The sequence below is a fragment of the Phyllobates terribilis genome, unplaced genomic scaffold (assembly GCF_046119375.1).
Source record: "Phyllobates terribilis strain yellow unplaced genomic scaffold, ASM4611937v1 Scaffold_9__5_contigs__length_417890890, whole genome shotgun sequence".
Lineage (NCBI taxonomy): Eukaryota > Metazoa > Chordata > Amphibia > Anura > Dendrobatidae > Phyllobates > Phyllobates terribilis.
In genome coordinates, this window is record NW_027362769.1 from 400,314,687 (window position 1) to 400,337,895 (window position 23,209).

At 47.3% G+C, this 23,209-nt stretch overlaps 1 protein-coding gene across 1 annotated transcript in view; it reads left to right on the plus strand.

Annotated features, from left to right (window-relative positions):
• Positions 1–23,209, plus strand: part of LOC141161433 (transmembrane protease serine 9-like) — a 43,319-nt gene that overhangs the window by 13,996 nt on the left and 6,114 nt on the right. The window contains exons 6-11 of the mRNA XM_073646241.1: positions 918–1,180; positions 1,331–1,500; positions 10,383–10,730; positions 20,079–20,340; positions 22,371–22,394; positions 22,961–23,117. Of these exons, the coding sequence (XP_073502342.1) occupies positions 918–1,180; positions 1,331–1,500; positions 10,383–10,730; positions 20,079–20,340; positions 22,371–22,394; positions 22,961–23,117 (1,224 nt within the window). The remainder of the gene's footprint in view (positions 1–917; positions 1,181–1,330; positions 1,501–10,382; positions 10,731–20,078; positions 20,341–22,370; positions 22,395–22,960; positions 23,118–23,209) is intronic.

A 23,209-nucleotide genomic window follows, 5' to 3' on the forward strand; every position in this document is an offset into this window, starting at 1 on the left:
ACCCTCTTTTACTCTGAAAATTGTTGGTATATGCAACAGTTGTGGACTTCTTTGTTTGTGTGAAGGAGGACTTTATGCTGATCTGACAGTAGATGGCGATGCTGTGTAAAGTTTCCTTGTTTATTGCATTGTAAAAGAAAAAAGGTCTCTCTTGTACTTTCTATTTTGTTCTTACTTCCTGGCGCAGTACTGAGTGACTGTGCGTTTTTTCCTTTACCTCATGTTCTGAGAAGTAAAACCTTGTTGTCCCAAGTAACCTGCTCTGTGAAGTTTTCTACTGCAACTGTGGGTATCCAGAAGCTGTGCAACACAAATAACCTGAAACTTCCCTTTGACCCCTCTGGTGCTGCACCTGTTCTCTGGAATACTCTTCTTTAGTCACTTACCACTTATCTTATTTTATAGCCTTCCATTCTGCTAGTAATCTCAAATTTCAGAATTTTTCCTGTGCTGCACCTGTTGTCTGGGATGCTCTTCTTCAGTCATTTTACACTCTTCTATATTTACTGCATTCCCTTCTGCTAGTGACCTGAATCTTCTCCTGTACTTCTCCTGTGGTGCACCTGTACTCTGGGATGCTCCCCCTCAGTCACACTTTTTAATCACATATTGAACGTTTTCACTGCTTCTTCCTATCTCCTCTGCTCCGTAAGGCATCTCTCCTACCCCCTCCAGCTCGATCATGAACTAACCAATGAATTTGATACCAGAGATCACACACGGGCGCCTGCTTTATTCGACATCTCCCTCCTGTATCATGAACCTAATTTTTTGTACCTCTAGCACCTTGGCCCTTGAGTGTCTTCTTGTTGTAGGTTATTATTTGTTGACCATGTCTCTCGTACTCCACATTGAAACATGTTGGTACCATATCAGGTAATATTTCCTTTATACTTTCTTTTCCTTGTGGTTCCCAGGTCCGGTGGGTTCTACGTCATGTTGGGCACGTTGTACCTCACAGGCGTCAGTACCACCAAGGTTATTGTACCAGTTAAGAACATCATCATCCACCCAATCTACAGCGGAGATGGGACCAGCGGAGATCTGGCGTTAATGGAACTGGAGGGTCCGGTCACCTTTAATAATAACATCCAGCCCATCTGCCTCCCCTTTCCCTACCATATGTTTCCAGATGGAGCCATGTGCTGGGTGACCGGCTGGGGGGACACCGCAGAAGGTGGTGAGTTATATGGCCATTGACCAGTGATCGGGAAGGATGGATGTGAGCTCCGCCACAGGGTAAAGTCTCTCTTTCCTGCTGTCAGGGTTACAATGTATCATGTGTTACATGATCTGTAGGTAAAGGATTTTTGGCGTCTCTTTTCTCCAGTGACATTGTCGACCCCGTACGTCCTGCAGGAGGTGGAGCTGCCTCTCATCAACTCCTCCGCATGTGACCATATGTTCAAAGACGTCTACAACATCACTTCCTCCATCGCCATTGTGCAAGACGACATGATCTGCGCTGGCTACAGTGAGGGCAAGAAGGATGGCTGCCAGGTGGGCACACGCGAGATTCAGCAATATGGCAACTCACGTCACATATAAATATCTGTACAGTCCTAAAGATGAGAATGACACACATTTGGGTTTTCACATTTTGCATTTTCAGTGTTTTCGCATGTTTAGTCGCTGTTTCTAGGGTTAATGAAGAAGAATTATAAATATTACGCACATTATTACATTTTTTTGATAAATCCATGAAGTTTCTGTCGTGCCTTAATATTCCCAGCAGCGCTGCGCCTTATTCTCCACTCTCCTGCCCCTTATTCTACACACTCCTGCCCCTTATTCTACACACTCCTGCCCCTTATTCTCCACTCTCCTGCCCCTTATTCTACACACTCCTGCCCCTTATTCTACACACTCCTGCCCCTTATTCCTCACACTCCTGCCCCTTATTCTCCACACTCCTGCCCCTTATTCTCCACACTTCTGCCCCTTATTCTCCACACTCCTGCCCCTTATTCTCCACACTCCTGCCCCTTATTCTCCACACTTCTGCCCCTTATTCTCCACACTCCTGCCCCTTATTCTCCACACTCCTGCCCCTTATTCTCCACACTCCTGCCCCTTATTCTCCGCACTCCTGCCCCTTATTCTCCACACTCCTGTTCCTTATTCTCCACACTCCTGCCCCTTATTCTCCACACTCCTGCCCCTTATTCTCCACACTTCTGCCCCTTATTCTCCACACTCCTGCCCCTTATTCTCCACACTCCTGCCCCTTATTCTCCACACTCCTGTCCCTTATTCTGCACACTCCTGCCCCTTATTCTCCGCACTCCTGCCCCCTATTCTCCACACTTCTGCCCCTTATTCTCCACACTTCTGCCCCTTATTCTCCACACTCCTGCCCCTTAATCTTTACACTTCTGCCCCTTATTCTCCACACTCCTGCCGCTTATTCTTTACACTACTGCCCCTTATTCTCCACACTCCTGCCCCTTATTCTCCACACTTCTGCCCCTTATTCTCCACATTTCTGCCCCTTATTCTCCACACTCCTGCCCCTTATTCTCCACACTCCTGCCCCTTATTCTCCACACTTGTGCCCCTTATTCTCCACACTTCTGCCCCTTATTCTCCACACTCCTGCCCCTTATTCTTTACACTCCTGCCCCTTATTCTCCACACTCCTGCCCCTTATTCTCCACACTTCTGCCCCTTATTCTCCACATTTCTGCCCCTTATTCTCCACACTCCTGCCCCTTATTCTCCACACTCCTGCCCCTTATTCTCCACACTCCTGCCCCTTATTCTCCACACTCCTGCCCCTTATTCTCCACACTCCTGCCCCTTATTCTCCACACTTCTGCCCCTTATTCTCCACACTCCTGCCCCTTATTCTGCACACTCCTGCCCCTTATTCTCCACGCACCTGCCCCTTATTCTCCACACTTCATCCTGTTATTCTCCACACTTCTGCCCCTTATTCTCCACACTCCTGCCGCTTATTCTCCACACTCCTCCCCCTTATTCTCCACACTCCTGGCATTATTCTCCACACCGCTGCCCCTTATTCTCCACACTTCTGTCCCTTATTCTCCACACTTCTGCCCCTTATTCTCCTCACTCCTGCCCCTTATTCTCCGCACTCCTGACCCTTATTCTCCACACTCCTGACGCTTATTCTCCACACTTCTGCCCCTTATTCTCCGCACTCCTGCCCCTTATTCTCCGCATTCCTGACCCTTATTCTCCACACTCCTGACGCTTATTCTCCACATTTCTGCCCCTTATTCTCCACTCTCCTGCCCCTTATTCTCCACACTTCTGCCCCTTATTCCTACACACTCCTGCCCCTTATTCTCCACACTTCTGCCCCTTATTCCTCCACACTGCTGCCCCTTATTCTCCATGCTCCTGCCCCTTATTCTCCACACTCCAGACCCTTATTCTCCACACTCCTGCCCCTTATTCTCTACACTTCTGCCCCTTATTCTCCACTCTCCTGCCCCTTATTCTCCACACTCCAGACCCTTATTCTCCACACTCCTGCCCCTTATTCTCCACACTTCTGCCCCTTATTCTCCACACTTCTGCCCCTAATTCCTCCGCACTCCTGCCCCTTATTCTCCTCACTTCTGCCCTTTATTCCTCCACACTCCTGCCCCTTATTCCTACACACTCCTGCCCCTTATCCTCCACACTCCTGCCCCTTATTCTCAACACTCCTGCCCCTTATTCCTCCACACTTCTGCCCCTTATTCTCCACACTTCTGCCCCTTATTCTCCACACTGCTGCCCCTTATCCTCCACTCTCCTGCCCCTTATTCTCCACACTTCTGCCCCTTATTCCTCCACACTCCTGCCCCTTATTCCTCCACACTCATGCCCCTTATTCTCCACACTGCTGCCCCTTATCCTCCACACTCCTGCCTCTTATTCTCCACACTCCTGCCCCTTATTCCTCCACACTTCTGCCCCTTATTCCTCCACACTTCTGCCCCTTATTCTACACACTTCTGCCCTTTATTCTCCACACTTCTGCCTCTTATTCTCCACACTTCTGCCCCTTATTCTCTACACTCCTGCCCCTTATTCTCCACACTCCTGCCCCTTATTCTCCACACTCCTGTCCCTTATTCTCAACACTTCTGCCCCTTATTCCTCCACACTCCTGCCCCTTATTCTCCACACTCCTGCCCCTTATTCCTCCACACTCCTGCCCCTTATTCCTCCACACTCATGCCCCTTATTCTCCACACTGCTGCCCCTTATCCTCCACACTCCTGCCTCTTATTCTCCACACTCCTGCCCCTTATTCCTCCACACTTCTGCCCCTTATTCCTCCACACTTCTGCCCCTTATTCTACACACTTCTGCCCTTTATTCTCCACACTTCTGCCTCTTATTCTCCACACTTCTACCCCTTATTCTCCACACTTCTGCCCCTTATTCTCTACACTCCTGCCCCTTATTCTCCACACTCCTGCCCCTTATTCTCCACACTCCTGTCCCTTATTCTCAACACTTCTGCCCCTTATTCCTCCACACTCCTGCCCCTTATTCTCCACACTGCTGCCCCCTATTCTGCACACTCCTGCCCCTTATTCTCCATATTTCTGCCCCTTATTCTCCACACTTCTGCCCCTTATTCTCCACTCTTCTGCCCCTTATTCTCCACACTGCTGCCCCTTATTCCTCCACACTCCTGCTCCTTATTCTCCACACTGCTGCTCCTTATTCCTCCTCACTCCTGCCCCTTATTCTCCACACTCCTGCCCCTTATTCTCCACACTTCTGCCCCTTATTCTCCACACTTCTGCTCCTTATTCCTCCTCACTCCTGCCCCTTATTCTCCACACTCCTGCCCCTTATTCTCCACACTTCTGCCCCTTATTCCTCTACACTGCTGACCCTAATTCTCCACACTCCTGCCCCTTATTGTCCACACTCCTGACCCTTATTCTCCACACTGCTGCCCCTTATTCTCCTCACTGCTGCCCCTTATTCTTCACTTCTGCCCCTTATTCTCCACACTTCTGCCTCTTATTCTCCACACTTCTGCCCCTTATTCTCCACACTCCTGCCCCTTATTCTCCACACTTCTGCTTCTTATTCTCCACACTTCTGCCCCTTATTCTCTATACTCCTGCCCCTTATTCTCCACACTCCTGCCCTTTATTCTCCACACTCCTGCCCCTTATTCTCCACACTTCTGCCTCTTAATCTCAACACTTCTGCCCCTTATTCCTCCACACTCCTGCCCCTTATTCTCCACACTGCTGCCCCTTATTCTCCATACTTCTGCCCCTTATTCTCCACACTTCTGCTCCTTATTCTATATACTCCTGCTCCTTAGTCTCCACACTTCTGCCTCTTAATCTCCACACTTCTGCCCCTTATTCTCCACACTTCTGCCTCTTAATCTCAACACTTCTGCCCCTTATTCCTCCACACTCTTGCCCCTTATTCTCCACTCCTTCCCCTTATTCTCCACACTCCTGCCCCTTATTCTCCACACTTCTGCCCCTTATTCCTCCACACTCCTGCCCCTTATTCTCCACACTGCTGCCCCTTATTCTTCACACTCCTGCCCCTTATTCTGCACTCTTCCGCCCCTTATTCTCCATACTTCTGCCCCTTATTCTCCACACTTCTGCCCCTTATTCTCCACACTCCTGACCCTTATTCTCCACACTCCTGCCCCTTATTCTCCACACTTCTGCCCCTTATTCTTCTCACTCCTGCCTCTTATTCTGCACACTTCTGCCCTTATTATCCACACTCCTGCCCCTTATTCTCCACACTTCTGCCCCTTATTCTCCATGCACCTGCCCCCTTATTCTCTGCACTCCTGACCCTTATTCTCCACACTCTGGACCCTTATTCTCCACACTTCTGCCCCTTATTCTCCACACTTCTGCCTCTCATTCTCCACACTCCTGCCCCTTATTCTCCACACTTCTGCCCCTTATTCTCCACACTTCTTTCCCTTATTCTCCACACTCCTGCCCCTTATTCTCCACACTTCTGCCCCTTATTCTCCACCCTCCTGCCTCTTATTCTCCACACTCCTGCCCCTTATTCTCCATACTCCTGCCCTTCACCTGGCAGCTGGATATCGGCTTCAGGTCAGATCCTGAATGATGGCTGCCTGTTCTTGTCTCATCAGGGCTCGGAGTTATCACAATTTCTAGGTTTTGTTTATCCATTTTTAAGAATTGACCGCAGGTTCTCAATGAAAAGAAAACTGGGGGGTTTATGGCCATGGAGCCAAATTATCACAATGTGAACCCAAAATGTCACAATGTGTGGCGGCTTCTCAACCAGTAAGGGGGATCACTTACCATGCATGGGGGCTTGTCATCCATGAAAGGGATCACTCACGATGTGTGGGGGCTTCTCATCCATGAAGGGGCTCACTCACAATGTCCGGGAGCTTGTCAACCAGGAAGGGGGATCATTCACAATGTGTGGTGGCTTCTCATCCATGGTGGGGGTCATTCACAATGTTTGGGGGCTTCTCATCCATGGAGGGGATCATTCACAATGTGTGGGGGCTTCTCATCCATGGAGGGGATCACTCACAATGTGTGGGGGCTTCTTAACCATTGTTACGGGTCCGGGTGGTGGAACCTCTGTGCTGGGTTGCAAGGAGGGACCAGAGAGGCGTAACTAAGTGCCAAATTGGACCGACCCTGGTCACAAGGCAGCTTGATTGACTCCGTGAACCAGGGAGAGACCGGGCAGGTGGACCAGGTGCCACTCTAGGACCGACCTTGTGTGCGAGCAGGAGACTCCCATGGGTCAGATGGCTGAAGCTGGCCTGTACAGCGAATCAGCATGGCAGGTAGGAAAGCCTGAAGATCGGACACCAGGGGATCCCCTCTCCCCCACAGAGGGTTAAGCCACGCCAACGGCTCTCCGGTGAGGTGAGACATGATGAACGCCACCTTGGCTCGGTCGGAGGTGAACTGGTGTGCCAGGAGTTCAAAGTGCAGCGTGCACTGATTCATGAAGCCCCGACATAGAATAGGGTCATTACCAAAAGGTGAAGGTGCAGAGAGCCGGGTTCCAAAGCCGGGTGCCACAGCCCCACTGGGTTGAGGTGCCGCCGGCGCAGGTGCCGCTCGGTTAGAGACTGACACAGTCGAGGTGGACAGAGCGTCCAGGCGGGAGTTGACTGTCCGCAGATAGGACAGGATAGTATCCTGTTGGGATCTCTGGCGAGAGACCTCTTGGTACAGGTCTGAGAGCGAAGGAGCCTGGGAGCCACCGGGTTCCATGGCCCGTGCAAACTGTTACGGGTCCAGGTGGTGGAACCTCTGTGCTGAGTTGCAAGGAGGGACCAGAGGGGCGTAACTAAGTGCCAACTCGGACCGACCCTGGTCACACAGCGGCTTAATCGACTCCGTGAACCAGGGAGGGACCGGGCAGGTGGACCAGGTGCCACTCTGGGACTGACCTTGTGTGAGAGCAGGTGACTCCCATGGGTCAGATGGCTGAAGCTGACCGGTACAGCGAATGAGCATGGCAGGTAGCTTGACGGGTGGTCTGGGTAGGCAGGCAGGTGGGCTCGGCTGGTAGCCAGACAGGTGATCCAGGTAGGCAAGCAGGCGGACACGGCAGGTGGCCTGACAGGTGATCCGGGTAGACAGGCAGGCAGACATAGCAGGTGGCCTCACAGGTGATCCAGGTAGACAGGCAGGCAGGCATGGCTGACAGATAGGCTGGCGTGCACGGCTGATAAACAGGCTGGCGGGCACGGCTGATAGACAGGCTGGTGGCACGACTGATAGACTGGCTGGCGGGCATGGCTAACAGACAGGCTGGCAGGTACTGGAACCTGAGGGCTGAGGAGAGTGTTAGCACACAAACAATAACCTTACACAGACACCTCCATTTTGGAGGAGATGCTTTATATAGGAGTGGTCCTCCGACCATTGGCCGGGGACTCTTTAGGACGGCGCGCGCGGCCCCTTCAAGAGGGAGGGAGCGCGTGTACGCACGCCCTAAGCACAGTGCCCAGGAAGCAGCATGCAGCGTGCGCAGCAGCAGCAGCAGGGGAGCTGAAGGACGCTGGACCGGGACCGCGGCGGTGGGGGGAGCGGCGTCTCAGCCCGGCAGGAGGCAGAGACGCCGATGCTACAGGAGGATCACTTAAAATGTATGGCGGCTTCTCAACGAGGAAGGGGGATCACTCACAATGTGCAGTGACTTCTCATCCATGGAGGGGCTCACTCACAATGTGTGGGGGCTTCTCATCCATGGAGGGGCTCACTCACAATGTGGGGAGGCTTCTCATCCATGGAGGGGCTCACTCACAATGTGCAGGAACTTCTCATCCATGGAGGGGCTCACTCACAATGTGCTGGAACTTCTCATCCATGGAGGGGCTCACTCACTATGTGCAGAGGCTTCTCATCCATTTATGGGAGCTTAATCATAATGTGTGGGGGCTTCTAATCCATGGAGGGGATCATTCACAATGTGTGGGGGCTTCTCATCCATGGAGAGGATCTCTCACTATGTGTGGGGGCTTCTCATCCATTGAGGGAGTCACTCACTATGTGCGGGGGCTTCTCATCCATGGAGGGGGTCAATCACAATGCGTGGGTTTTTCTTATCCATGGAGGGGGTCACTCACAATTTGTGGGTTCTTCTTATCCATGGAGGGAATCACTCACTATGTGCGGGGGCTTCTCATCCATGGAGGGGTCTCACTCACAATTATATCTAAGAATATAGTCTATATCAGCTGTACAGATACAGTAGTGTTCAAAATACCAGCAGTCCAATATGACTGACCAGATTAATCGCTGTCTTTGGTATAAATTCTATCACCACACGTCAAACAATTTACCAGTTGGTGCCGAAGATTCTAAAAAACCCCTCAGACTCCGCATTCATGATCTGCAGGTTTTTGAGTCTGTGTATGTGAATAATTAATTGTACGGGGATATGTTCAATATAATAGCAGTGTGGAGATCAGTTAGTGAGGTCAATCACTCTGTAAAGAAACAGGTGTGAATCAGGTGGCCCTTATCTAAGGGTGAAGCCAGCACATGTTGTACTTGCATTTCTCCTTGAAAGCCTGAGAAATATGGGTCGTTCCAGACATTGTTCAGAAGAACAGCGTACTTATTAAAAAGTTGATTGGAGAGGGTAAAACTTATAAAGAAGAGCAGACAATGATCGGCTGTTCAGCTAAAATTATCTCCAATGCTTTAAAATGGAAAGAAAAACCAGAGAGACGTGGAAGAAAACGGAAGACTACCATTCGAATGGATGGAAGAATAGCCAGAATGGAAAAGGCTCAGCCAAAGATCAGCTCCAGGATGATCACAGACAGTCTCCAGTTACCTGTGAGGACTGTAACAGTGAGAAGACGCCTGTGTGAAGCTAATCTCTTAACAAGAAGTCCCCGCAAAGTCCCACTATTAAAAAGACATGTACTGAAATAGATACAATTTGCCAAAGAAACCATCAACTGGCCTAAAGAGAAATGGAGAAACATTTTGCTTACTGATGAAAGTAAAATTGTTATTTTTGGTCCAAGGGCTGCAGACAGTTCGTCAGACGACCCTCAAACTCTGCATTCAAGCCACAGCACAGTCTGAAGACAGTGAATCATGGTGGAAGCATCACAATATGGGCATGTTTCTCTTACTATAGTGCCAGACCTAATTACCACATACCAGGGGTCATGGACCAGTTTGCATTTATTAAAATACTTGAAGAGGTCATGTTGCCTTACGCTGAAGAGGATATGCCCTTGAAATGGGTGTTTCAACAAGACAATGGCCCTAAACACACCAGTAAATAAGCAAAATCTTGGTTCCAGTCCAACAAAATTGAGGTTATGGAGAGGCCGGCCCAATCCCCAGACCTTAATCCGATAGAACACTTGTGGGGTGACATCAATAATGCCGTTTCTGAGGCAAAGCCAACAAATGCCAAAAAATTGTGGGATGTAGTCAAAGCATCCTGGGCTGAAATAACAGCTGACAGGGGCCAGACATTGGTTGACTCTATGCAACATAGATATGAAGCAGTTCTAAAAAACTGTGGGTAACAACTAAATATTAGGTTAGTGATTCATAGGAATGCTAAATCCTCAAAAAAAAAGACATATTGTGAGTTTGTAAAGACAAATGCAGACACTGATATTTTATAAAACAGCCATATGTTAATTTTTGTTATTTTCTGTAAAGTAGTTAAAAATTATCTACATTTCTCTTCATGTTTTGAATTAGACAACAGCGTGCAATGTTCCCAATGCTGGAAATAACAACTAGTAGAAAGATTTTGTGCTTAACTCATGTTTCTGAACACATGACTATTATTTTGAACACTACTGAATTATTCTATCCCAGAGCTATCATAGGAATTGGTATAACTGCAATAACTTTTATTTTTTTTTTACTTTTTAGGGGGATTCAGGGGGTCCGCTTGCATGTCAAATTGGTAATTTCTGGTTTCTTGCTGGAATTGTAAGCTGGGGAGATGGATGTGCCAGGCCAGGAGAACCAGGAGTCTACACCAAGGTCTCCAGCTTCTCAGCCTGGATCCAGGAAAACACTGATCTCACTGCAACATCCGAGGGAAAGGTCAATGAGACAACCATCAACATCAATACATTCAGCACCAGGGAGTCAGCGACCACCGCACAAAACTTCTCCTTATTGAAAAATATCCGCAGAGAGACCAACCAAGCCGGGCAGAGGCCTGTCATGGACCCGGCGCAGTTACTGCTTCGCATTGTTCTGATCAGCACATTTGTAACAATGTAACAGATCCGTCCTCTGTCATGAAGGTCCTGGAACATTTGTGTCACGAGGACAGAAGGATAGAAATAGTACAAAACTTCCCAACCCTCCATGCCACAGGTCCTGTACAAGCGTTCACTGGTCCCTACTGGTCCTTGCTCCGGGTCCTTTCCTGGACACACTGGAAATGCCCCCTGGTCAATCCCCCTGTGAGCTGGGTGTAGCGGACAGGACAGGGTGCACACATTAGTAGAGATCATGGCCAACACGTGTGCAGACTTTAATTTTACTTTTAATTCCCTGGGGACCCCTTTAATCCTCAGTAGTTGATCATTAACACCCTGCAGGTCCCCTTGATCTCCCTGCTGGCAACCTATAAATCTCTCTGACTCTTAAGGATTCATGGTCTCATTGATCTGGATGTCTGTGCGCCTTTTTAGACTTCTTACAGGGGTTTTCCAGGATTTATACATTGATGGTGTATCCTTACTATAGGTCAATATTAGACCACGTGGAAGCCCACCGATCAGCAATGTAGCCTGTACAGCACAGCGCCGTACACTGAGCAGTGGCCGTTCTTGGTACTGCAGCTCAGATCACATTCACTTTAATGGAAGCTGAGCTGCAGTTCTGAGGACAGCCACTACGCAGTGTGTGGCGCTGTGCTGTTCTGATTCCGTTCTGTGTATTTCATGCCGCATTAGAAGCTGATTATAGTTGATCGCTGACATTGGACCTCCACGATCCGATATTGATAGCCCACCCTGTAATTGTATTGCTATGGTCATTACGGGCTGTTCTTAGAGTGATGTCGTACAGGACTGGGGACTGGGATGAGCTCCAATTCTGGGAAGTGAAGGAGTTCAGTAAGTTATGTAACAGACGGCAGTGAAGTAACATCGTCCTCATCATCACGTTCCGTCCCCGATTCCTCCCTCTGAGAACGTCCTTCACCTCCGTTATGTAACTTCTGCACCTCCGTCTATAAGTTACTCATTGTTCTTCTATAAGCAGACTTTGTGCCTCTTACTTCCATGTGGGTCTTCCCCATGTGTCCTGCCGCCAGCACGTGCCATGGCTCTGGCGTCACGTGGTCCTCACCTCCGGCAGGTCTGGGTTCTGGCAGAACCTGTCCTTCCAGGTCCCGATCAATGAAGCTTCTCACCCAGAGATCCAGGAGCAGCGATTAGAAGAAGAGGATAATTGTTCTTCCTGTGATCTGCGCCAATTACTCCTCTGCTGTAATGAGATGTTTCCACTAATCATCCTGGGTACTTACCTACTGAGCCACCTGACAGCTGAATCTTCTATCTTATCTGGAGAATATAAGGAGCTTTATTATCTGTAAGACGGAAAGAAAAGTAATAAAAATTATACATCAAAGTGAATATACTTGGGCTGATGTTAAAGAGAAGGGACAGACATTGCAGATGCTGTTTATCACTGCTCACCACTAGGGGGCGACTGTCTGAAGGAGGCCAAGGAGGGATCCAGGCAGTAATCCTACAGGGAGCGCGTCCTGCCCTCAGCTGAGAAGTGATACAACTGTCCAGAGTAGACAATGCTCTGTGAGCTAAACAACTGTAACACGGGTACTTTAGATGCAGTGACACAGAAACACAGAGCAGCCAGTACAGGGTTAATAAACAAGGAGGATTTACTGTAACAGGGTCAATCTCCAGGCAGGGAGTAACAGGGAAAATATGGGGACAGATGTAGCAGAGTCGACATGGTTGTAATCGGCAGTTTTTACACTTAGCTGACTCTTGCTCCTCACAAGGCAGTTACCGGCTGGTGCTGGTGTCGCTTTCTTCCGGCTTCCCCGCCTAAACAATGCTCTGTCTTCTGGTGGCAGCGGGCGGTCTCCGGTTTGGCCCGCTGACCCCCTAGTCCATAACAGTGCACCTCACTTGCTCGGCTCCAGGGATCCTGCGTTTCTTCTCCCTCTAGTCGGGCTTTACTCCCACTGTCTACTGCCGCTTTTCCCACGCAAAAACTCCTTTTCCACCCTTTTCTTAGATACGAGCTCAGCTCCCCGGTCACCTGACTCCTCAGCTCTCTCTCTGGACACACCCCCAGCTTCCCGGTCACCTGACTCCTGTCTTGCAGTCTGTCTTCCCCCTGCAACAAGAGGCATGGCCCTGGCAGTTCTGGATCCCGTGTTCTGAAAGTACTTACATCCCGGTCTTCCTCCTTACACAACCTCATGATACATTGAAACAAACTAGAGGTTTCTGCTGCTGCTGCTTGCGTGTACTGCGTTGTCTTGACCATATGTCCCAAGTTTTTGAAGTTGGCATCCGGGGAGAGGTCCAGAAATGAGGTGTGCAGAATGCCAAATACCAAGCAGCCAACGCTCCAGCCTCTCCATGCCCAGTGTCTAACCCCTCACAACCTCACCTCCGAGACTACGAGCCAGGCGAAGCCTTCAGGAATTGCAGATTTCTTGAAGGTTTCAGAGAGGCACAATTCAACTCTTCTGGGAGTCTGAGTTTTGCTCCTCTTTGACCTGAGCCTCATGAATGGTCTAGACTGGATAGATTTGAATCTACTCCTCAGCTGTAAAAGCAGGAAAATGTGAGTGTCAGTATTTGCCTCTGGATTTAAAAAGGAATGATCAATGATAGCACTCAGACATCTAGGAAATGGCAAAGAACTGTAGCATAAACTGTCAGAAAGTTGTTTTTATTCTACTCTTTTGCAGAAATTTTACATAAAATTTAAAATTATGCATTATGAATTAGTTGTTAGGCCTTTTTATAATTTTTTTTTAATGTAACTATTTTACTACACTAGCGCTAACCCTTTTGCTAACCCTAGCCCTAAACTTAGCTCTAACCCTAGCCCTAAATCTAATTCTAACCCTTATCCTAGCGCTAACCCTTTCTCCAACTCGCGCTATAGCCCTTAACCTAGCTCTAACATTTATCCTAATACTATCCTTTTCCCTAAACCTAGCTGTAACCCTAAACCTAGCCCTAAACCCAGCTCTTACCCTTATTCTACTACTATCCTTTTCTCTAATTCTAGCCACAACCCTAAACCTACCTTTAACCCTTATCCTAGCTCTAACCCTATCACTAACCCTAGATGTAAACCCATCTCTAACCCTTATCCTAGCACTATCCTTTTCTCTAACCCTAGCCATAACCCTAAACCTAGACTATGCTTTAACCCTTATCCTAGCCATAACCCTATCCCTAACCCTAGACCTAAACCTAGCTTTAACCCTTATCTTAGCTCTAACGCTTTCACAAACTGTAGCCCTAAACCTAGCTCTTACCCTTATTCTACCACTATCCTTTTCTCTAACCTTAGCCACAACCCTAAACCTAGCTTCAACCCTTATCCTAGCCCTAACCCTTTCACTAACCCTTATCCTAGCACTATCCTTTTCTCTAACCCTAGCCATAACCATAAACCTAGGCCTAACTTAAATCCTTATCCTTGCCCTAACCCTATCACTAACCCTTATCCTATTATTAACCCTATTTTGTAACCGTATCCCTAACACTAACAGTAGCCCTAGCCTTTTCTATAACCCTAGCCCTAAACCTAGTCTATCTTGATCCTTATCACTAATCCTAACCCTAGCCTTAACCTTTACCCTAGCCCTAACCCTATTTCGTGTTAAGACCCCGTCTCACATAGTGAGATCGCTAGCGAGATCGCTGCTGTGTCACGGTTTTGGTGATGCAACAGCGACCTCACCAGCGATGTCGCTATGTGTGACACTTTGCAGCGATCAGGCCCCTGCTGTGAGGTCGCTGATCGCTGCAAAGTGTCCTGGACCATTTTTTGGTCGTTACCCTCCCGCTGGTCAGCACACATCGCTGTGTGTGACCAGAGGGAGCAGCGATCAGGCTGGTAACCATGATAAACATCGGGTTACTAGGGGCACACGCGCACCTAGTAACCCATTGTTTATCATGGTTACGAGCCTGCTAAAGTGAGCGGTAACCTCCCGATCACCGTAGCAGAGTGGTAACCATGATAAACAACGGGTTACTAGGTGCGCGTGTGCCCCTAGTAACCCGATGTTTACCATGGTTACCAGCCTGCTCCTGCTTCAGCAGGCTGGTAACCAGGAGCAGGACATCGTGGAAAGATTCTTTCCATGATGTCGCTGCTCCCCTGATCGTTGGTGAGCCTGCCTGTTTGACAGCTCATCAGCGACCACATAGCGACGCAGCAACGATCCCTGACAGGTCGTATCGTTGTCGGGATCGTTGCAGCGTCGCTAAGTGTGACGGGGCCTTTAGAAAAAACATAAAAACATATCATCAGCTCTTAGCTTTATCATCCTGGTGGCTTCTTGTTTATAAAGGGTTGTCTTATTCTGATCAGCTCTATCTATATTATATTCGTTTAGCTGTGTTGTCATGGATAAGATGCTGGTGTTTATTCTTCTTCTGATTGTGGCTATTTGTGGTCGGATATATCTGATGGCTCCATAGAAACTTCTATTCACAGATCACTTGTTCCATAGAAGAATAGTGAGGCCGGGGCTCTTTATCCTCAGAACGTTCTCCGCACTCTCTGTAAAGCCATTGTCCCTGGTTATCAGTCTTTTCTGTACAGAGCCGTCATGTATGACAAGTCTGGAGAATAGGGCAGATGTTCCCGCTACGACACATATATAATATGTCACCAGTGAGCCAGGAAAGCCCAGAAGCCATTGTGATATAGATGAGCGGCCGCCATCCATTGTCTGGTCCTATAAGGGAAAGATAAAGCAATTGTCTGCTCGGATTTATTAGGTAAACTCCAGTATAGACGAGGGATTTGAAGACTTTGTGTTATAGACTAAGGAAGAGATTATGACGGATAGTAAACTCAAACCTTTAATCCTCATATAATCATATGATGACTGCCAGAGACTGGAAACTGGTGCCGAGAAGATGTCTCATTACTGGAGCCTCTTGACCTCGAGGTTGGCGGAATAGACCTATGATCTCCAAATATGCAGGATAACCAGTAAGAGTCTGGTGTGTCGGTATGAAAGAAATCTTGAAGAGTCCTTTAATGGCACATCATGGCGGGTAAGGCTTCCTGCTGCATCCTACCAGTCGGCAGAGCTTTTTACCTGTATCCTAATATTCCCCTAGGACCACTAGTATATAGCAGTGATACAGCCCATACATGAAAGGATCTTATCCGGCCAAGGTTCAGCCATTGAGCGTTGGCCAAACAACAGATGAAACTCAATGATCTCAAATGGATTTGTCCTGACCTCATGGTAAGAAGAACGACTCGTCTCATAAATTAAGGACAACTCAACAGAACATTTCCTTCATGGCTGAGAAATATATGAAAACAAAAGATAACCTGAGGACTCTTGTACTGATAAACAATGGTGACTACGCTGTATACAATTGTTTCTGGACAGATGGGTCACCACCAACCACCTATTTATTACCAGTCATGTACTAACCTCCAACTGTTCACTTACTACTTCCCATCCAACCTACTAATCAACCGTTCACCAATCATTGGCTTATCCATCTGAAGTAAAGAGGTAAAGTCAGTGTACCTGGTGGTCTCGGGCAGTGAAGAGATAAAGTCAGTATACATGGTGGTTAAAGGCAGTGAAGGGTAAAAGTCAGCATACCTGGTGGTCTAGGGCAGTGAAGGGTAAAAGTCAGCATACCTGGTGGTCTAGGGCAGTGAAGGGTAAAAGTCAGTATACCTGGTGGTCTAGGGCAGTGAAGGGTAAAAGTCAGTATACCTGGTGGTCTAGGGCAGTGAAGGGTAAAAGTCAGTATACCTGGTGGTCTAGGGCAGTGAATTAAAGTCAACACATCTGGTGGTCTGGGTTAGTGAAGGGGCAAAGTCAGGATACCTGGTGGTCTAGGACAGTGAATGGTAAAAGTTACTCTACCTGGTGGTCTGGGTTAGTGAAGGGGTAAAGTCAGGATATACCTAGTGGTCTGGGACAGTGAAAGATTAAAGTCAGCAAAGCTGGTGATCTGGGGTAGTGAACAGTTAAAGTCAGCATCCCTGGTGGTCTGGGAATGTCACATTGTTCATTTCTAATTTCTTCAGTTCTGGCTAAGATCAGGCAGAGTGTTTCAGGGGCGCTCTGGCCAGTCATTGTGTCCCGATCTTGGGGCATTTGTGCATCCACTTTCTCTAAGTAGTTGTAGATTTTGAGCTTAGAGGGGATTGTGGTAACAGAGGGGGCTGAGGGTATCAGAAACCCCCCAAGTCCTCTCCTGGGAAGCATTACATTATCACGGGCAGCACATCATGTCATGGGCTATTCTGGAGGGGAAAATCTGACAGTAACACACGGCTGAGAATGATGGGGACTTTCATTATCCAGAATCATCAACAACATCTAGAAGAATGGAGCTGATTATCCTCCTCCTTACATAAGCGAGCAGCCGCTTCCTCCAGGTATTCTGGCCACAATGCACGAGTGTAGCCGCAGGCGTCTGTTCAGATGATGGAGTGTTGTCAGCCCTGATCCGTCCTCCCAGAAACATGTGCAAATCTCTAATAATGACTGACAAATTACAGAGCGTTCTGTGACTGCGCAACGTGACCCCAGAACAACATAGAGTCCCCCACAATAGCACAGTATACAGTGGGGGGCTCCATGTCTGATCACGTCATTAGATTATATCACAAGCACAATACCATATGCAAGTAAAAAGTGGTTTAAAAGTGGCCAATCAGATGACACCTAAAATGTTTTGGCTGGTTCCCACAGCCTGACTGACAGCACTCACTTCAAACCCCTTTTTGTGTCTACCTTATTCTGGAGCCATTTCTGGCTGTGGAGCAGAAGTCGGGATTCTTCCAATATCTCCCATTCCCAGAGTTGTTCTTGTCCTTTCTACAACTGTCACAGAAAATATTAAGATCGATAGAACTCTCCTGGAAGGCGGCATTCCCTCCTCCTCTCTCACACAGAATTTCCAGTAGGAAAAAGAGCTGACACTCTAAGCCTCCTTGGTGTAGAATTGCATGGTGGACACAGGGAAGGGACAAATCTAATTAAAATCCCCTTTGAAGCAGAAGACCCTTGCAGACAGTGCTAAGAGGATGTCTATTGTGAAAGACTGAGATTTATAGATTGGACAGGTAATTAGGCAGGAAAGACCTCTTAACTTTTGAAAGGAAGGGAAGCTAATGTCTTAACACCCTTTGAGATAGCTATTGTTCCACCAGGATGAGCTTCATTTCATCAAAACATCTTTGATAGCCAGCCCGTCTCCGAGGTCTAGATAGAGAAGTTGGGTTTGTATGATTTATATGGGACATACATTTTCAGCTTCAGGGCTAATCAGGGAAGAACATGCATATTTTCACATAACTGTAAGACCTGCCTATAAACCCCAAAATCAATAGTGTCCAGATCGCTGACAACAGCCATGTCATGTTTGGTCTCTGGGTAACAGTAAAATCCCAATAAAAAATATGATGGCGATATCAAGTATCTGTGAGTGTCAGGAGTGAAGATATTGTTAATGTTGGCAATATCATAATTTTCTGACACTGAAGCCACATTTTCTGACCAGCCTATCTATGAGTCATCAACAGGAGGAATGTGGGTGTAACTTAGATGCTGATGAAAGGTCAAGCCGAATTATGATCTGCGTTCCTGCAGAGAGATACATGTCGATGTATGCCTGAATCCTGTTCACTGAACATCTCCAATCGAAGTGCTCTCTTTCGCTAAGCTGGATCATCTCTGTGACCGGCGCAGTAAGTTCTTTTGTTAATCCTGTTTTATTTTATGTAATTGACTATTTGTTGTATTATTTTGTCCCCTTTGTAAAATCTTTTGTATATTTTTTTTATAAACACTGCCTATTGTTCTGGATTAAATATTAAATGTAATAGTTGTGTTCCTTCTGCATCCTGGAGCCATACACTATCAGAAATCAGGTGTCCAGTCAGCCTGTATAAAAATGACTGGTGGTGGAAGCTAATAATCTTTCTTGGGTTATCGTGGAGTTAGCAGTGACCATAGCGGGGTATATAAATATTCCATGCGTTGGAATCAGAGGTTTATATACCATACGTTCACTGTTAGTTTCAAAAGAACTGGCCTATTAGTGGAAACAGCATGCGGCTTCCTCCGTTAATCATTAGTCTATTGTGTAATTGTCCGGATGATAAGGGGCAGTACAGAACTGTGACAAAAAGATAACAGCGGGTGGATCTGTGTGACCTCCAAGCCGATGATCTTTGACAGCAACTTATTTAGGTGAGTGCAAAATTGATTGAGATCACCACATTTTTGTTTTACACTATGGAGCGCCTCTACTTTTGTCTCATAATGTCTTATTAAGAGATCATTGCCCCCAAGTAATGGACCCCAGAGGAGAGTGTTTGGCTCCACATGCCGCCGACGTCCGGTCACCGCTGAGCTGCCGTTTTACGGAACATTACGGAGAATGTTCTGACATTATTTTTGTTTTGTTTTCCAAATTCAAGAGGACTTTCATTTTGGTGGAATAACTGACTTTGCAGCTTGTAGAAGATGGCGAACCAGGGAACACTTGGGTGAGGTAATGGGAGAGTAAAATGTGAAGGGTCGGACACAGACAGGAGAAGCCCCTGTGCAAGAACAGTACATGGGCCCTTTGCAGTCCTCATAATGCACAATTCCACCTGCTTTGGAGGTGGTTGTGGTCCCCTTACCTCTTGAGCCCCTGTTCGGCTGTCCAGGCTGCAACAATGGTCTATCTACCGCAGGGTAGGACATCTCAGGAGGATTCGATACAGAGACTCCTGTTAGTTTGCAGATCATTTAGGGGAGTGATGTCCAAAATACCCGTAAACTGAGGCCGCTCCCCCAGATGTGGAACATTGTGCCCCCAGGAGCACCTCAATGCCAGTGGTCAGGTACAGAAGGGCACCATTTATGTGGAGGGTACCGCGGTGACACTATTTAGTGTTTTTTTTTGCAACAACTCAATCACTGCTCTGTCACATATGTCCTCATGTTTTGCAATTACTTTGGAGTGGAAAAGTCCTCTGGCGTCAAGTAGTTCCTTGTAAAGCCAGTGATGATGGAGCTTCTGGCTTTATTGTAGTCATGCACGGCAGAGATCAGCCAAATTATTTCTATGTTTGTTTTTCTAATTGTTGATGTGATAATCTCTGGGCACTGTCATTTATGAATTATTGCTATTATGTAGGAAAGTTGGAGCAGTTCTGCTGGGAGACAATGGAGGCTCAGTCCCCAAGTGAGGACACGGAACGTTCCCTGGACTGACACCGCCTCAGGGAGCCAGGAGGCTACAAAATGCAGGTGGAGACGGTGCAGCCAGTCATTCACCTGCTGGAGGAGGATAGGACACTGTTGGAGTCTACGAGGAGCGACCACAAAGACTGGAGGGCTAGAAGAGGTCCTTACAAAGATATAGAGGGAGAAGACTATATTGGGGCGAGGCGGGTGATGCCCATAGTCAGCAGCTCTCAGTGAGTCACCGGTGTGAAATATATCCAGTGAGGGTCTTCCGAGCTCGGCATATTCCAGTTATCGAGAACACATCTGCACTGATGATAGAGACCCATTGGCTGAGAAATGGTGTCCGATGTCTCCATGGACAAGGACAACCAGTGACCTGGAGGACCACCTCTGCCATTTTACTTCTAGCTCTAGGTGAGTGGTCACACATGATGGCTAATGTCATATTCTATGGTTACAAAGCTTCCTACATGTAAGACAAGGCTGCTTAGAGGCATTCGCCGAGGTGCCCTATTTCCTAGAGGAGACCCAAAGATTGTGAGAGTCTGGTCCTCCTATTGAGATAACATTGTGAGCCCCGATGGGGGCAGTGATGATGTCTGTAAAGCTGTGGAATTAATGGCGCTATGCTACATAAATAGGAGACCTCTCAGGACAGTATGTGACTTCAGGATGGCAGAGGTTATCTCCCAGGACAGTATGTGACCTCAGGATGGTAGAGGTTACCTCCCAGGACAGTATGTGACCTCAGGATGGTAGAGGTTACCTCCCAGGACAGTATGTGACCTCAAGATGGTAGAGGTTACCTCCCAGGACAGTATGTGACCTCAGGATGGTAGAGGTTATCTCCCAGGACAGTATGTGACCTCAGGATGGTAGAGGTTATCTCCCAGGACAGTATATGACCTCAGGATGGTAGCGGTTACCTCCCAGGACAGTATGTGACCTCAGGATGGTAGAGGTTATCTCCCAGGACAGTATGTGACCTCAGGATGGTAGAGGTTATCTCCCAGGACAGTATGTGACCTCAGGATGGTAGAGGTTACCTCCCAGGACAGTATGTGACCTCAGGATGGTAGAGGTTACCTCCCAGGACAGTATGTGACCTCAGGATGGTAGAGGTTACCTCCCAGGACAGTATGTGACCTCAGGATGATAGAGGTTACCTCCCAGGACAGTATGTGACCTCAGGATGGTAGAGGTTACCTCCCAGGACAGTATGTGACCTCAGGATGGTAGAGTTAAATCCTAGGACAGTATGTGACCTCAGGATGGTAGAGGTTATCTCCCAGGACAGTATGTGACCTCAGGATGGTAGAGGTTATCTCCCAGGACAGTATGTGACCTCAGGATGGTAGAGGTTATCTCCCAGGACAGTATGTGACCTCAGGATGGTAGAGGTTATCTCCCAGGACAGAATGTGACCTCAGGATGGTAGAGGTTATCTCCCAGGACAGTATGTGACCTCAGGATGGTAGAGGTTATCTCCCAGGACAGTATGTGACCTCAGGATGGTAGAGGTTATCTCCCAGGACAGTATGTGACCTCAGGATGGTAGAGGTTATCTCCCAGGACAGTATGTGACCTCAGGATGGTAGAGGTTATCTCCCAGGACAGTCTGTGACCTCAGGATGGTAGAGGTTACCTCCCAGGACAGTATGTGACCTCAGGATGGTAGAGGTTATCTCCCAGGACAGTAGGTGACCTCAGGATGATAGAGGTTATCTCCCAGGACAGTATGTGACCTCAGGATGGTAGAGGTTATCTCCCAGGACAGTATGTGACCTCAGGATGGTAGAGGTTACCTCCCTGGACAGTATGTGACCTCAGGATGGTAGAGGTTACCTCCCAAGACAATATGTGACCTTAGGATGGTAGAGGTTACCTCCCAGGACAGTATGTGACCTCAGGATGATAGAGGTTACCTCCCAGGACAGTATGTGACCTCAGGATGGTAGAGGTTACCTCCCAGGACAGTATGTGACCTCAGAATGGTAGAGTTACCTCCCAGGACAGTATGTGACCTCAGGATGGTAGAGGTTATCTCCCAGGACAGTATGTGAACTCAGGATGGTAGATTTTATCTACCAGGACAGTATGTGACCTCAGGATGGTAGAGGTTACCTCCCAGGACAGTATGTGACCTCAGGATGGTAGAGGTTATCTCCCAGGACAGTATGTGACCTCAGGATGGTAGAGGTTACCTCCCAGGACAGTATGTGACCTCAGGATGGTAGAGGTTACCTCCCAGGACAGTATTGGGGACCTTCTTCTCCATCTCTCTTCTCATACATTACATTTACACAATATTTCTTCATTCTGAATTCTACATTCTGTGATGATTCAGGGGAACAGGAAAAACTTATAGTTATTTGTTTTCATTGTATTATCAGTATCTTATATATCTGCTCAACAACTAACGGCTCATTGTTCTCATCCTCCAGGTATTGTGATCACAACAGCTTCAGGTATCTATCATCTATCTATCTATCTATCTATATATCTATCTATCTATCTATCTATCATCTATCTATCTATCTATCTATCATCTATCTATCTATTATCTATCTATCTATCAATCATCTATCTATCTATCTATCATCTATCTATCTATTATCTATCTATCTATCATCTATCTATCTATCTATCTATCATCTATCTATCTATTATCTATCTATCTATTATCTATATCTATCTATCTATTATCTATCAATCTATCTATCTATTATCTATCTATAGCTATCTATCTATTATCTATCTATTATCTATCATCTATTAACTATCTATCATCTATCTATCTATTATCTATCTATATCTATCTATTATCTATCTATATCTATCTTTTATCTATTATCTATCTATCTATAATCTATTATCTATCTATCTATCTATCTATTATCTATCATCTATCTATAATCTATTATCTATCTATTATCTATCTATGGATTATCCAGCTATCTATCCCATTAATATTTTGATTGTTTTTTATAAATGTGATTAGAGATGAGATTCATTATGATTTTCTTTCTTGCAGTGGACGGTCATCAGATGATGTCCCGTGTTGTGGGTGGGCAGAATGCGGACCCCGGGGAATGGCCCTGGCAGGTCAGCCTCAAGTATGCAGCATCCATTGTGTGCGGAGGGGCTCTTATCTCCCCCACCTGGGTGGTGAGTGCAGCGCACTGTGTAGAGTAAGTTCCTTTCTTTCTTACACGCTTTCTACCTCTTCTCTGCTCCAATCTACTTGTAGGAGAAGTTTTTAGGGCTGGAATGGTCCACCCAA